At 38.0% G+C, this 15,480-nt stretch overlaps 1 protein-coding gene across 1 annotated transcript in view; it reads right to left on the reverse strand.

Moving 5' to 3' along the window:
* Nucleotides 1-901: 901 nt before the first annotated feature.
* The window catches only part of GUCY1A2 (guanylate cyclase 1 soluble subunit alpha 2), a 335,038-nt gene continuing 320,459 nt past the window's right edge, over nucleotides 902-15,480 (reverse strand). The window contains exon 8 of the mRNA XM_047072151.1: nucleotides 902-1,109. Within this exon, the coding sequence (XP_046928107.1) occupies nucleotides 902-1,109 (208 nt within the window). The remainder of the gene's footprint in view (nucleotides 1,110-15,480) is intronic.

The following is a 15,480-nucleotide window of genomic DNA, read 5'->3' on the forward strand; positions in this document are numbered from 1 at the left end:
ACAAGCTACCTAGATTTAGAAGCGCTAAATTGAAAAGGGTCCAATGCAGCAAAGCATTTCGTTGTAACCGGCATTCGGTAGAAGATAGCAAGAAGACTCTTCTGTGATCCTAGTTACAGCGCAATCTGTTATTAGCAAATTTGATTTCCTCTGGATTCCATGCTACATTAATTAAATTTAAAAGATACGTTTACTAAGCAGACTTACGGTGCTTTCTCAGCATCTGAAATCCTGTTATATGTATTCTCAGTCCAAGCACTAATCTGTCTAAATATGTCAAACTACATTTGGTTAATAGGTTAGTTACATAATATACCAACTACACAGTAGCAGATTCTGACAATTGAACAGTGTTGTGTGTGAAATGGAATTATTCAGAAGAGAGATGTATAAAAATAGGTAATATCCCTAAAATATTTTGTGGAGTTATAGTTCTTCCTGCCAGGAAGGCAACCACAGAGCTATGATGTACGTATGAAATGTCTGTTCGGGGAAACAAAATTATAAAATATTCCTCACATACCAACTCACTAAATGTAGGAATTGATCATCAAAACTGGCTCTCAAAAGTGATAGAAATATATAGGGAAAGATACCTGTATGTGCGACAAACAAGAAAACACAGAATCTATTTATTGGTTAGTTGTGATTAAAATATATATATGACTAAAAGCACTCCTATGGATGGACACCTCTTATTTCTGCCCCGCCCCCTCCGGTTTCTTTTTTACTGACAGTCATCACCCACCTTTTTCTAGGATTATTGCCTAACATAACACAGAAATTCTGCTGCTTGTTCTCAGCAAATCGGTGGAAGAGAAACAATCTCTTTGCACTCCCCCTTCATGACCCATGTTGTGGGCTTGTGCTTTGTGGAGAAGTCTTTGATCTGCTGAAGGTCTCAGAGGCTTGTCTCCCGGAGGAACATGGTGCCAATGTTGTAGGAAACTTTCTTGATTCTTGATGAAGAAAGAGAAGGCTTTGGCTGCTTAGGACCAGTCCTTACCTCCAGGAAATAGCAGATCCCAGGGATTTCCTTTGGAAAGTTATCTGGAAGCTCTTCACGGGACCGAGGAATGAATGTGAAGCTTTCTTCCCGTTTTAATAATCTAAGAAGAAAATACAGATGATGTGAGTCAAATAGGTCAAATCGGCAGGATAAGGGAGAATAAATAGACAAAAAATTTAAAGGCTCAGGAAGCCTATCAACGACCAAGCTCATGTTGACACCTCTATTTCCTTGTGAAACACGTGGCCTTCCTAGGGCTCCAAATGCCAGGAAATGTTGTTTGTCAGGAAAGATGCCTTCATGTTATAATTTTTAAAAAAAAAAATGCTATTTCTGGTCCTACTTGAAAATATTTTTCAAATTTGATTTTTTTCCTAAACAAAAGGCAAAAGAAAACTGTACAATGCAAATTCTTTTTTTAATGTTTACTTATTCATTTTGAGAGCATGTGTGCATGCACACAAGCAGGGAAGGGGCAAAGACAGGGAGACTGAGAAACCCAAGCAGGCTCCAGGCTCAGCACGAGCCCAACTTGAGGGCTCAATCACACGACTGTGAGATCATGACCTGTGCCAAAATCCAGAGTCAGATGCTCAACTGAGTGAGCCACCCAGGCACCCCATGTATAACACAAGTCTTTATTTGAATATGTAGTATTTACCCTTTCTGGTTTTAAAACCTGCCTAAATTCTGGAGCACTCCTCTTATGTTTTGCAGATTCTTGATAGGCTTTAAATGTGTGTCCTGTGTGTCAAACATATCAGTTATTTAGCATTGTAGAACATTCATGACTTCAAGTGTCTTCAATAGTTGGTCACTGATCTCTAGCAATGTTTTGTGAACTCCAGCACTTACTGGTCAAACAGTGTGACCCTTCCCTTCCAGTCACACTTACTCTTTTCTAGTACACAAACACCAGAGACTTACTCTTGTCCAGGTCCATGAAACATTAAGTTCAATACCCAGACCTAAAGGTGTGGCCCCGCCATTCAATTTAACTCAACAGCGCTCCTAGGTTGCTTCTTATTGCCTGAGAAAAATCTCCTGGGCACTCTTGTGAATATACTCGTGAGTAGAATACCAAGTTTTGTCAACAGAGATGGAAACATGGAATAAAAGAAGCAGAAAATAAATACTGAAAACCAAAGCCCACAGTAATAGGGAAATGTGTGATCAGTATCAATGCATTTCCAACCATGTTTACATAATGAGGAAAGACAGTGAAGGGTCTGCATCAGCAGTAGGGTAAGACAACACTTTGAAATCCTAAACATGTAGCTTTATTTGGAAGGCACAGTGGAGCCAAACCCAGCATCACCCCTTTCCTAAAAACAGCTCATTTTCCTGAGCCAGGTGAATGGTGACAGCAGATACCAGGTATGCAGTGTAAGAGACTGGTCAGGTACAAGAACCAGCTGTGGTAGAAGGCAGGGTCAAAAAGCGCAGTAAGTTCATGGAAGACAAAGGCCGTGTGGGAATGAAAGATCATTGCACAAGCACTGATAATCATCTCCACACTGAGAGGGAAAAAAACATTCCTTGATGTTTAATGGATAAAATATATGAAAACAACAGCTGATAGCACTAAGAATTCTTATAGTAGGAGGAGCAGTCTATATTTACTTTTACCAACAGGAGTGGTACTATTTTGCTTTGTAAAGGATTTTTAAGCTTTAGTTGTCTTTTTAATGTTTATTTCTGAGAGAGAGACAGAGATGGGGGTAGGGGGGAAAGCGAGAGAGAGGGAGACACAGAATCTGAAGCAGACTCCAGACTCTGAGCTGTCAGCACAGATCCCGACACAGGGCTAGAACTCATAAACCATGAGATCATGACCTGAGCCAAACTCGGACGCTCAACTGACCAAGGTACCCAGGTACCCCAAGGATTTTTAAGTTTTAACTCACCATTTCTTTAAAAATATTATACAATGACCATACTAACTTGGAATATAAGGAAATGAGGCTCTAACATTTCAGAATTCTTTCCCTTTTTCATCCTCATCCACATAACCCTATGCAGAATCTCTTCTCTGACAACTACATGCTCTTCTCTGACAAATTTATGGTAAAAGCAAGCCTGGATTAAGTTAGGCTGATTTGCTCAATCACTCTAATTTAACGTCTTAAGCAGTAAGACAGCAATGGCCTTGGAACTAGAATCCAGATTTGTTAACTCCTAATTAAGCTCAACCCTACAATAAATAATAAGTCTACACTAAGATAGGATGCCTGGAGGGCTCAGTCGGTTAAGCCCGACTCTTGATTTCAGCTCAGGTCATGATCTCACAGTTTGTGGGTACAAGCCCTTCATAGGGCTCTGTGCTGGATTCCTGCTTAGGATTCTCTCTCTCTCTGCCCCTCCCCAACTCATGCTCACTCTCTGTCTCTCTCAAAAAACAAAAAAAAAAAAGACTACACTAAGATAGCTTTCCGTGATAACAATGAAACTGAGATATAGGTAAGGCATTAATGACAATCACAATGAAATTGTTGGTAGTTTGCTTTCTTTTTGTTTTTACAGATGTCAATTTTCTGTACATACAATATATAACCAGTCACTTCTGAAATAAAATGTAAGATTCCCTCAACAGTAGTTAAGTTTAGCACTGAATTCCACAATAATTTGCTTAGCTCAAAAAGAATGGTCATCGATGTGAAAATATTTGGGTATCAATCAACAAGCATGTTGAGTGCTGGCAACATGCTGTAATGGTCTTCTGAATGGACGAGAAGAAGTAGGGATGCCCAGAATGACTTAACATAGAATTTAAAAGGCAAGAAATACTCACAGGAACAAAGTAGCAGCAATACAAGGCGGTCTTGAGTAACACATAAAATAAAATCCAAAGAAGGAAATTCTGCATGGTTACTAGAGAGATGACTGTGCATCTTAGTACAAAAGTCAAGAGCCGGAGCAATAAAGTTCACCTCTACCAATTATAAAATTGAGCCACAACACCAGCCTTTCAAACAAGTCTCCTTAAAGGCCCATGCAGTAGATAGGACTCCACATGAGCTATATTCTTCTATTTATGTTAAGTCCTCTATTTTTTTTATGCTCTATTTGAGTCACCAAGGTCTTCATATTTTGCCTTAATTGAGATGTTCTGACACTGAAAAATAACATTGAGTTTACATCTATGAAAGTACTTGTAAATGACTGAAAGTGGGTCACTAGCGGCTTTAGAGGCAGTGCTTTTAAATAATTCACTGCACTTTGGTAGGAAACTTCACAATGAATTGATCTCTTGACCTTTTAAATACGTCTCATATTTGATGTTCTAAAAATCACAAAGACAGTAGCTTTTATGGGGCTTTATTCTTCTCCAACTAAATATTTTGGTATTAATAAACTCAGTACAGTTTTAAACTTCAATAACAGGAATGAGAGCACAGAAGAGCAAATTCACAGAAGCTCCTATGATATCCAGGATTTAGCAGCGTTTGTATAAATGAATGCTGAAGTGGAATACTGAGATGACTTCCAGTAGTACAATCTGAATGAGTTCCTGGTGGGTCTGTGCGGGAGGTCAGGGGAAACATTTCACACAGCATGCCTGGCGATGATGAGTCGTGGTGCTGAATAAATGCTCAAATGTGTATACAGGGATTAGGAATTTATACACTGATCACTCCAGAACCTCTGATCCCCTCTGAAATGCTTTATTAAGTCCAAGTCCCTGGGCTGGCTCTAAAGCTCTGCCTAAGAATCCATTTCTTCAGCAACTTGGGACTGATATGGAAGCTTCGATGCCACACAAATCTAAATCCATCCCCAGCCATAATCCCCAGCTGGTTGATATATAACCTGGGGGTTTTGGCAACATGTTTAATAAGTATTGGGAAGGCACACAAATCCTACTTCACCTGCCTGTTAGTATTCATCCTCTCTCAACAAAGCTTTTCCTACAAATTGATTTTCAAGATGAGAATACGCCGCTGCTTTGAATCACTGGATGGCCCCCAAACATGTGAGGGGAGCTGGATACCATGGGGGTCCATGGAGCTGCTCCCTCACTGTTAGGAAAACTAAGCCATCTCTGACCCACTCAGTTCTTATTTGCACATCTCTGACCACACCAAGCTTTGTGCTCTATCCTGTATTCTGTTCTATAAATGGACCTGAAACTTATTCGCACTGAGGTCCAAATGACCTAAATGTAATTTACATTTTAACACGGGACTCAGAGCTTTTTAATAGGTAACAGAATTGTAACAATGACATTTCAGGCAACTTATTCCGGGATTTATTAACTTCTGCAGATCAGAAGATTTATTAACTTCTGCAAATTGGCTTCTATAAAATACAGCTTGGCCATCTATAGGATAAGGTGAGAATCTGGTCTTTCATTCTTCTATCCACTTCTATATACTTTTCTCCAATTACATACAATGATTTCATTGTGAATGATGTCCACTTGCTCTATGTATTTCCCGCAATTGTCTAGACTGTATTATGAGGAAAAATAACCAGTCGTGCAATTCTTGAGCCAGGCTTCATGCAGTCTTTGGTCAGTGAATTCAGCCGTCAGCCAGTCAAAAGTTATTTTATTCAATGCCTTCCATGAGCTGGGTGCTGACCCAGTGCATTTCTACGTCTGATCATATTAATTGTGGGACAGGAGAGGACTGAGAAGAATGTTCATTTTTGCTGAAAATATCTTTCTATAAAGTGGTTGGTTATGTTTTTGTTTTGATTTAGCCGAGTGGACACCATGGACCACCCACAGACAGAACCTGCCTTGAGGAAATTAATACATGTCGTTGCAGTCTCTAATAGTGACCCACTAGTGTAGGTAGTCACCTAAGACCTACTTGTTTGAAGTCATCTTGTGAGATTAGAAAACCTTTGTTTCAAGAACTGAAAAGATCCATGTGATATGCAGAAAGCTCTGAGATAGTGACCATTCAGAATGCTTACCAGAGTGGTCACTAACTTGTCTACTAATTACCATGCTACCACTGGCCAAAAGGGGATGTAAGACCGAGGCAAGACAGGGTAATATATGCTGCATCTTTCAGAGCTGAGGGCCTGAAAGATTATCTGGATAATGACCTTTTAAAGACTTTGGATGTCTGAAATGTCTTTAGTTAACTCTCAGTTTGATTGTTCTCATTAGGCATTAAATTTTTGTTTGGAAATTACTTTCCCCTCAGAACTTGCTGCTAGAAACTCAGATTTCATTCTGTTTGCTACTTCAGTGGATATGAATTTTCTCCTTGATGTTGATCAGTCTCTCTCATCATCATCATTCTATCTCTGGTGTTAGGAAAATTAAGGATAATATATCTCAATGTATCTTTTTCTCTACCTTTTTAAAAAAAAAATTATTTAATTAACTTATTGTGAGGCAGCAAGAGACAGAGCATGAGCAGGGGAGGAGCAGAGAGAGAGAGAGAGAGAGAGAGATTCCCAAGCAGGCTCCACACTGTCAGCACAGAGCCCAACCTGGGGCTCAATCTCACAAACTGTGAAGTCATGATCTGGATAGAAACCAAGAATCAGACACTTAACCCACTGAGACACCCAGGATACACTGCACGGGTTTTTTGTTTGTTTGTTTGTTTGTTTGTTTGTTTGAAGTATAGCTGACCAGTGTAACATTTGTTTCAAGGGTACAACACAGTGATTGGACAACTCTATAATTTAGGCTGCGCTCAGCTCAAGTGTAGCTGCAGTCTGTCACTGTACAACACTATTCCAGTGCCACCGACTACATTCCCTATATGGTACCTTTTACTCCCATGACCAATTCATTCCATAACTGAAAGTCTGTACCTCCCACTTACCTGCACCCCTTTTTGCCTACCCCTCCTCTATGGCAACCACCAGATGGCTTTCCATACTTATGAGTCTATTTTTGCTTTTTATCTTTGTTCATTCCATTTTTTAGATTCCACATACAACTGAAGTCCTATGGTATTTGTCTTTATCTGACTGCTTGAATTCACTTAACATAATGCAACCTATGTGCATTCATTGTTGTCACAAATGGCAAGACCTCATGCTTTTTTATGGCTGAGTAATATTCCATTTTTTAAATATACCATATATTCTTTATCCTTTCATCTATGGCTACTTAGGGTGCTTCTGTAACTTGACTACTGTAAATAATGCTGCAAAAATATAGTGGTCAAGATATCTTTATGAGCTTGTGTTTTTTTTTTTTTCCTTTGGGTGAATACCCAATAGTGGAATTATTGGATCATACAGCATTTCTAGTTTTAATTTTTTGAGGAAACTCTATACTGATTTTCACAGTGACTGCACCAGTTTATGTTCCCATCAACAGAGCACATGGTTCTTTATCTCCTCATTTTCACCAACTCTTGTTATTTCTTCTCTTTGTGAAACTAGCTATTCTCAAAGGTATAAGGTGATAACTCATTGTGGTTTTGATTTGCATTTTCCTGATGATCAGTGATGTTCAGCATCTTCCATGTCTGTTGGTATCTCTATCTTTCTTTTAAAAAAAAAGAAATTGTCAGATCAGGTCCCCTGCCCAATTTTTAATCAGACTGCTTGTTTTTTTTGTTTGTTTGCTTGTTTTTTGTTTTTTTTTTCTTTTTTGGTGTTGAGTTGTATAAGAGGTCTTTATAAATTTTGGAGATTAATCCCTTGTTGGATATGTCATTTGCAAATATCTTCTCCCATTCAGTAGGATGCCTTTTTGTTTTGTTGGTAGTTTATTTCGCTGCATGAAAGCTTTTTATATTGGTGTAGCATTAACAGTTTATTTTTGCTTTTGTTTCCTTTACCTGAGGAGACATATCTAGAAAAAAATGTTGCTAATATTCATGCCAAAGAGATTACTGCCTATGTTTTCATCGAAGAGTTTTATGATTTCAGGTCCCTCCCACATTTAGGTCTCTATTCCATTTTGAGTTTTTGTGTATGCTGTAAGAAAGTGGTCCAGTTTCCTATTGTAGGTAGCATCCAGTCTTTCCAACACTGTTTACTGAAGAGATTTCCCCATTATACATTCTTGTCTCCTTTGTTATAGATTAATTGACAGTATAACTGTGGGTTTATTTCTAGACTCTGTTCTGTTCCCTTGATCTATGTGTCTATTTTTGTGCTAGTGCCATACAGTTTTCATTATTGTAGCTTTGGAGTATATCTTGAAATCTCAGATTGTGATCCTTCCACCTTTGTTCTTTCTCAAGATTGCTTTGGCTATTCAGGGTCTTTTGTGGTTTCATACAAATTTTTGCGTTATTTGTTCAGTTCTTTGGAAAATGCTATTGGTATTTCCACAGGCACTGATTAAAAATATAGAATGCTTTGGGTAGTATGGATATTTCAACAATATTTATTGTTCCAGCCTATGAGCATCATATGTCTTTTGTGTCCTCTTCAATTGCTTTCATTAATCTTTTAGAGTTGTTGGGTACAGGTGTGTCAACTCCTTCATTCAATTTATTCCTAGGTATTTTATTTGTTTTTGGTGCCACTATAAATGGAATTGTTTTCTTAGGTTCTCTTTCTGTTACTTCATTATTACTGTATAAAAATGCAACTGATGTCTCAGTTTGGTATCTTGCAATGTTATTAAATTTATTACTTCTAACACTGTTGTGGCAGTGACTTGAGGGTTTTCTATATTTTCTCTGTATCGTGCCATCTGCAAATAGTGACAGTTTTACTCCTTCCTTATCGATTTGGATGCCTTTTATTTCTTTTTCTTATGTAACTGTTGTGACTAGAACTTCCAGTACTATGTTGGATAAAAGTGATGAGAATGGACATGTTTGTGTTATTCCTGGTCTTAAAGAAAAGGCTCTTGGGGCGCCTGGGTGGTTTAGTCAGTTAAGCATCCGACATTGGCTCAGGTCATGATCTCACAGCTTGTGCTGACAGTTCTGAGCCTGGAGCCTGCTTCAGATTCTGTGTCTCCCTCGCTTTCTGTCCCTCCCCCACTCATGTTGTCTCTTTCTCCTTCAAAAATAAACATAGGAAAAAAAATAAAAAGCTGTCAGTTTTTCCCTATTAAGTATATACTATCTTGGGTTTGCCACACCTTACTCTTACTAGGTTGAAGTATTTCTGTCTAAAAACCCACTTTGAGAGTTTTTATCATGGAAGCATGTTGGATTTTGTCACATGATTTTTTTTTTTGCATCTACTAAGATGAACATCTGATTTTTATCCTTCATTTGTTACCATAATGTACCAATTCTTTTGCAGACACTAAATCATCCTCATACCCCAAAATAAATCTTACTTGATCATGGTCAATGATCCTTTTATTGTATTGTTGAATGCAGTTTGCTGATATTTTGCTGAGGATTTTTACAACTATGTTCACCAGAGATATTGGCCTATAATATTCCTTTTTTGTGTTATCCTTTTCTGGTTTTGGTATCACAGTAATGCTGGCTTCATAAAATGTGTTTGGAAGTTTTGTCTTATATTTTTTGGAATAGTTTCAGGAAAATTGGTATTAATGCTTCTTAATTACCTGAGAAGAACTTACCTGAGAATATATCTGGTCCTGGACTTTTGTGGCAGTTTTCCTATTACCAACTCAATTTTGTTACTACTAATTGGTCCTGTTCAGATTTTCTCTTTCTTCCTCATTCCATTTGGAAGATTGCATGTTTCTAGGAATTTGGCCATTTCTTTGAAATTGTCCAATTTGTTACCATGTAATTTTTCATAGTAGTCTCTTATAATCCTTTGTATGTCCATGGTGTAGATTCTTCTCTTCATTTTGGATTTATTTCATTCCTCTCCCTTTTTTTTTTTTCATGAGGAGTCAAGCTAAAGCTTTATCACTTTTGATAATTTGGCCTTCCCAAAAAACAAACTCTTGTTTTCATTGATCTTTTATTTTTTTTAATTTTTAATGTTTATTTTTTCTATTTATTTTAATTTTTATAAGTTTTTAATTTATATCCAAGTTAGTTAGCATATAGTGCAACAATGATTTCAGGAGTAGATTCCTTAATGCCCCTTACCCATTTAGCCCATCCCCCCTCCCACAACCCCTCCAATAACCTTCTGTTTGTTCCGTATTTAAGAGTCTCCTATGTTTTGTCCCCCTCCCTGTTTTTATATTATTTTTACTTCCCTTCCCTTGTGTTCATCTGTTCTCTGCCTTAAAGTCCTCATATGAGTGAAGTCATGTGATATTTGTCTTTCTCTGACTAATTTTGCTTAGCATAATACCCTCTAGTTCCATAGTTGCAAATGGCAAGATTTCATTCTTTTTAATTGCCAAGTAATACTCCATTGTGTGTGGATACACCACATCTTTATCCATTCATCCATCAATGGACATTTGAGCTCTTTCCCTACTTGGCTACTGTTGACAGTGCTGCCACAAACACTAGGGTGCATGTTCCCCCTTTGAGACAGCATACCCGTATCCCTTGGGTAAATACCTAATAGTGCCATTGCTGGGTTGTAGGATAGTTCTATTTTTAATTTTTTGAGGAACCTCCATACTGTTTTCCAGAGTGGCTGCACCAGTTTGCATTCCCACCAGCAGTGCAAAAGAGATCCTCCTTCTCCGCATCCTCACCAACATCTTGTGTTGCCTGAGTTGTTCATGTTAGCCATTCTGACAGGTGTGAGGTGGTATCTCATTGTGGGTTTGATGTATTTCCCTGATGGTGAGTGATGTTGAGCATCTTTTCATGTGTTGGTTGGCCACCTGGGTGTCTTCTTTGGAGAAGTGTCTATTCATATCTTTTGCCCATTTCTTCACTGGATTAGTTGTTTTTTGGGTGTTGAGTTTGATAAGTTCTTTATAGATTTTTGGATACTAACCCTTTATCTGATACTTCATTTGCAAATATCTTCTCCCAATCCATTGGTTGTTTTTTAGTTTTGCTGATCGTTTCCTTTGCTGTGCAGAAGCTTTTTAGCATCAATTGATGAGATCCTAGTAGTTCATTTTTGCTTTTGTTTCCCTTGCCTCTGGAGAGATGTTGAGTAAGAAGTTGCTGTGGCCAAGGTCAAAGAGGTTTTTGCCTGCTTTCTCCTTGATGATTTTGATGGCTTCCTGTCTTACATTGAGGTCTTTCATCCATTTTGAGTTTATTTTTGTGTATGGTGTAAGAAAGTGGTCCAGGCTCATTCTTCTGCATGTCGCTATCCAGTGTTTCCAGCACCACTTGCCGAAGAGATTGTCTTTATTCCACTGGATATTCTTTCCTGCTTTGTCAAAGATTAGTTGGCCTTAGGTTTCTGGGTCCATTTCTGGGTTCTCTATTCTGTTCCAAAGATCTGAGTGTCTGTTCTTGTGCCATTACCATACTGTTTTGATGATTACAGCTTTGTAATACAAGTTGAAGTCCAGGATTGTGATGCCTCCTGCTTTGGTTTTATTTTTCAAGATCGCTTTGGCTATTCGGGGTCTTTTCTGGTTCCATACAAATCTTAGGACAGTTTGTTCTAGCTCTGTGAAAAATGCTTCTGTTATTTTGATAGGTATAGCATTGAATATGTAGAGTGCTTGTGGTAGTATTGACATTGTAACAATATTTGTTCTTCCTATCCAGCAGCATGGAATATTTTTCCATTTTTTGGTGTCTTCCTCAATTTCTTTCAAAAGCTTTCTATAGTTTTCAGTGTATACATTTTTCACCTCCTTGGTTAGATTTACTCCTAGGTATTTTATGGTTTTTGGTGCAATTGTAAATGGGATTGATCCCTTATTTCTCTTTTGTTGCTTCATTGTTGCTGTATAGGAATGCAATAGATTTCTGTGCATTGATATTATATCCTGCAACTTTGCTGAATTCATGTATTAGTTCTAGCAGTTTTTTGTGGAATCTTTTGGGTTTTCCATATAGAGTATCATATCACCTGTGAAGAGTCAAAGTTTGACCTCCTTGCCAATTTGGTTGCCTTTTATTTCTTTGTGTTGTCTGATTGCTGAGGCTAAGACTTCCAATACTACGTTGAATAACAGTGGTGAGAGTGGACATCCCTGTCTTGTCCCTGACCTTAGGGGGAAAGCTCTCAGTTTTTCCCCTTTGAGGATGATATTAGCATTGGGTCATTCATATATGGCTTTTATGATCTTAAGGTGTGCTCCTTCTATCCCTACTTTCTTGAGAGTTTTTATCACGAAAGGATGCTGTATTTTGTCAAATGTTTTCTCTGCATCTATTGAGAGGATCGTGTGGTTCTTGTCTTTCTTTTATTGATGTGATGTATCACATTGATTGTTTTGCAGATATTGAACCAGCCCTACATCCCAGGTATAAATCCTACTGGGTCGTGGTGAATAATTTTTTTAATGTATTGTTGGATCTGGTTGGCTAGTATCTTGTTGAGGATTTTTGCATGCATGTTCATCAGGGAAATTGGTCCATAGTTCTCCTTTTTAGTAGGGTCTTTCTATGGTTTGGAATCAAGGCAATGCTGGCTTCATAGAAAGTGTTTGAAAGTTTTCCTTCCATTTCTATTTTTTGGGGTAGCTTCAAGAGTATGGGTTTTAACTCTTCCTTAAGTGTTTGGTAGAATTTTCCTGGAAAGCCATCTGGCCCTGGACTCTGTTTTGGGGGGGAGATTTTTGATTACTAATTCAATTTCTTTACTGGTTATGGGTCTGTTCAAAGTTTCTATTTCTTCCTGTTTCAGTTTAGGTAGATTACATGTTTCTAGGAATTTGTCCATTATTTCCAGACTGCCCATTTTATTGGCATATAATTGCTCATAATAATCTCTTATTATTGTTTTTATTTCTGCTATGTTAGTTGTGATCTCTCCTCTTTTATTCTTGATTTTATTTATTTGGGTCCTTTCCTTCTTTCTTTTTGATCAAACTGGCGAGTGGTTTATTAGTTTTGTTGATTCTTTCAAAGAGCCAGCTTCTGATTTCATTGATCTGTTCTAATGGGTTTTTTGGGGTTTGTTTGTTTGTTTTGTTTTGTTTTTGGTTTCTATAGCATGAATTTCTGCTCTAATCTTTATTATTTCCTGTCTTCTGCTGGTTGGGGTTTTATTTGCTGTTCTTTTTCCAGCTCTTTAAGGTGTAAGGTTAGGTTGTGTATCTGAGACCTTTCTTCCTTCTTTAGTAAGGCCTGGATTGTCATATATTTTCCTCTTATGACCGTCTTCGCTGCATCACAGAGGTTTTGGGCTGTGGTGTTATCATTTTCATTGGCTTCCATGTATTTTTAAATTTCCTCTTTAACTTCTTGGTTACCAATTCATTCTTTAGTAGGATGTTCTTTAGTCTCCAAGTATTTGTTGTCTTTCCAAATTTTTTCTTGTGGTTGATTTTGAGTTTCATAGCATTGTGGTCTGAAAATATGCATGGTATGATCTTGATCTTTTTGTATTTGTTGGGGACTGATTTGTGTCCCAGAATGTGGTCTATTCTGGAGAATGTTCCATGTGCACTGGGAAGAATGTATATACCACTGCTTGAGGATGAAATATTCTGAATATATGTGTTAAGTCCATCTGGTCCAGTGTGTCATTCAAAACCATTGTTTCCTTCTAGATTTTCTGATTAGATGATCTGTGCATTGCTGTAAGTGGGGTGTTGATTAATTGATTTATTTGTGTGTTCTCACATTTGGAGCATAAATGTTTACAATTGTTAGGTCTCCTTGGCGGATAGACCCCCTTAATTATGATATAATGCCCTTCTTCATCTCTCGTTACAGTCTTTATTTTAAAGTCTAGATTTTCTGATATAAGTGCGGCTACTCCAGCTTTCTTTTGGCAACCATTAGCATGGTAGATGGTTCTCCATCCCCTTTCAGTCTGAAGGTGTCTTTAGGTCTAAAGTGGGTCTTTTGTAAACAACATATAGATGGATCTTGTTTTCTTATTCATTCTGTTACCCTTTGTTTTTTGATTGGAGCATTTAGTCCATTGACGTTTAGAGTGAGTACTGAAAGATATTAGTTTATTGCCATTATGTTTCTTGTAGAGTTGGAGTGTCTGGTGGTGGTCTCTGGTCCTTTCTAGTCTTTGTTGCTTTTGGTACGTATGTATGTATGTGTGTGTATGTATGCAGGCATGTATGTGTGTATTTTCGTCTTTTCTCCCTCAGAGACTCCCGCTTTAAATTTTTTGTAGGGCTGGTTTAGTGGTTGTGAACTCCTTTAAGTTTTGTTTGTCTGGGAAACATTAATCTCTCCTTCTATTTTGAATGACAGCCTTGCTGGATAACGAATACTTGGCTGCATGTTTTTCTGATTCAGCACATTGGACATATCCTGCCACTCCTTTCTGGCCTGCCAAGTTTCTGAGGAGGATAGGTCTGCTGCAAACCTGATCTGTCTTCCCTTGTAGGTTAAGGACTTTTATTCCCTTGCTGCTTTCGTGATTCTCTCCTTGCCTGAGTATTTTGTGAATTTGACTATGATATGCCTTGTTGATGGTTGTTTTTTGTTGAATGTAATAGGAGTCTTCTGTGCTTCCTAGATTTTGATGTCTGTGTCTTTCCCCAGGTTAGGAAAGTTTTCCACTATGATTTGCTCCCTTTTTTCCCTCTCTTCATCTTCTGGGACCTTATGATTCTGACATTGTTCCTTTTTTCTTTTTTAATTTTTTTTTAATGTTTATTTACTTATTTTTTAATGTTTATTTATTTTTGAGACAGAGAGAGACACAGCATTAACAGAGGAGGGTCAGAGAGAGAGAGGGAGACACAGAATCTGAAGCAGGCTCCAGGCGCTGAGCTGTCAGCACAGAGCCCGAAGCGGGGCTCGAACTCATGGACCGTGAGATCATGACCTGAGCCGAAGTCAGATGCTTAACCGACTGAGCCACCCAGGTGCCCCGACGTTTATTTATTTTCTTGAAACAGAGCTTGAACGGGGGAGCATCAGAGAGACAGGGAGACACAGAATCAGAAACAGGCTCCAGGCTCTGAACTGTCAGCACAGAGCCTGATGCGGAGCTTGAACTCATTGTCTGTGAGATCATGACCTGAGCTGAAGTCAGACGCTTAACTGACAGAGCCACCAGGAGTCCCTGACATTGTTCTCTTTTTAATGAGTCACTGATTTATCTAATTCTTAAATCGTGCTCTTTTGCCTTAGTCTCCCTCTTTGTTTCTGCTTCATTATTCTTCATAAGTTTGTGTTCTATATTGCTGAACATCTGCTCTGCCTCATCCATCCTTGCCTCTGTGGCATCATTCGAGATTGCCAACTATGTTATCGCATTTTTTTAATTTCATCCTGACTAGCTTTTACTACTTTTATCTCTGCAGAAAGGGATTCTAATCTATTTTCAACTCCAGCTAGTATTCTTACTATCATCATTCTAAATTCTGCTTCAGACATCTTGCTTGTATCTGTGTTGGTTAAGTCCCTGGCTGTCATTTCTTCATGCTCTTTCTTTTGGGGTGAATTCCTTCATTTCATATTTTGAATTAAGAAAAGGAATTAATGAGGTAAAGAAAAATTAAAATTAAAATAAATTAAAATTAAAACACACACACATACAAATCAAATAAATGGTGCTAGATTCAAGGTGTGTTTTGGTCTGGG

Source organism: Lynx rufus, unplaced genomic scaffold, assembly GCF_022079265.1.
Source record: "Lynx rufus isolate CCGP_SWC_20201006 ecotype Redwood Valley unplaced genomic scaffold, mLynRuf1.p SCAF_9, whole genome shotgun sequence".
NCBI classification, from domain to species: domain Eukaryota; kingdom Metazoa; phylum Chordata; class Mammalia; order Carnivora; family Felidae; genus Lynx; species Lynx rufus.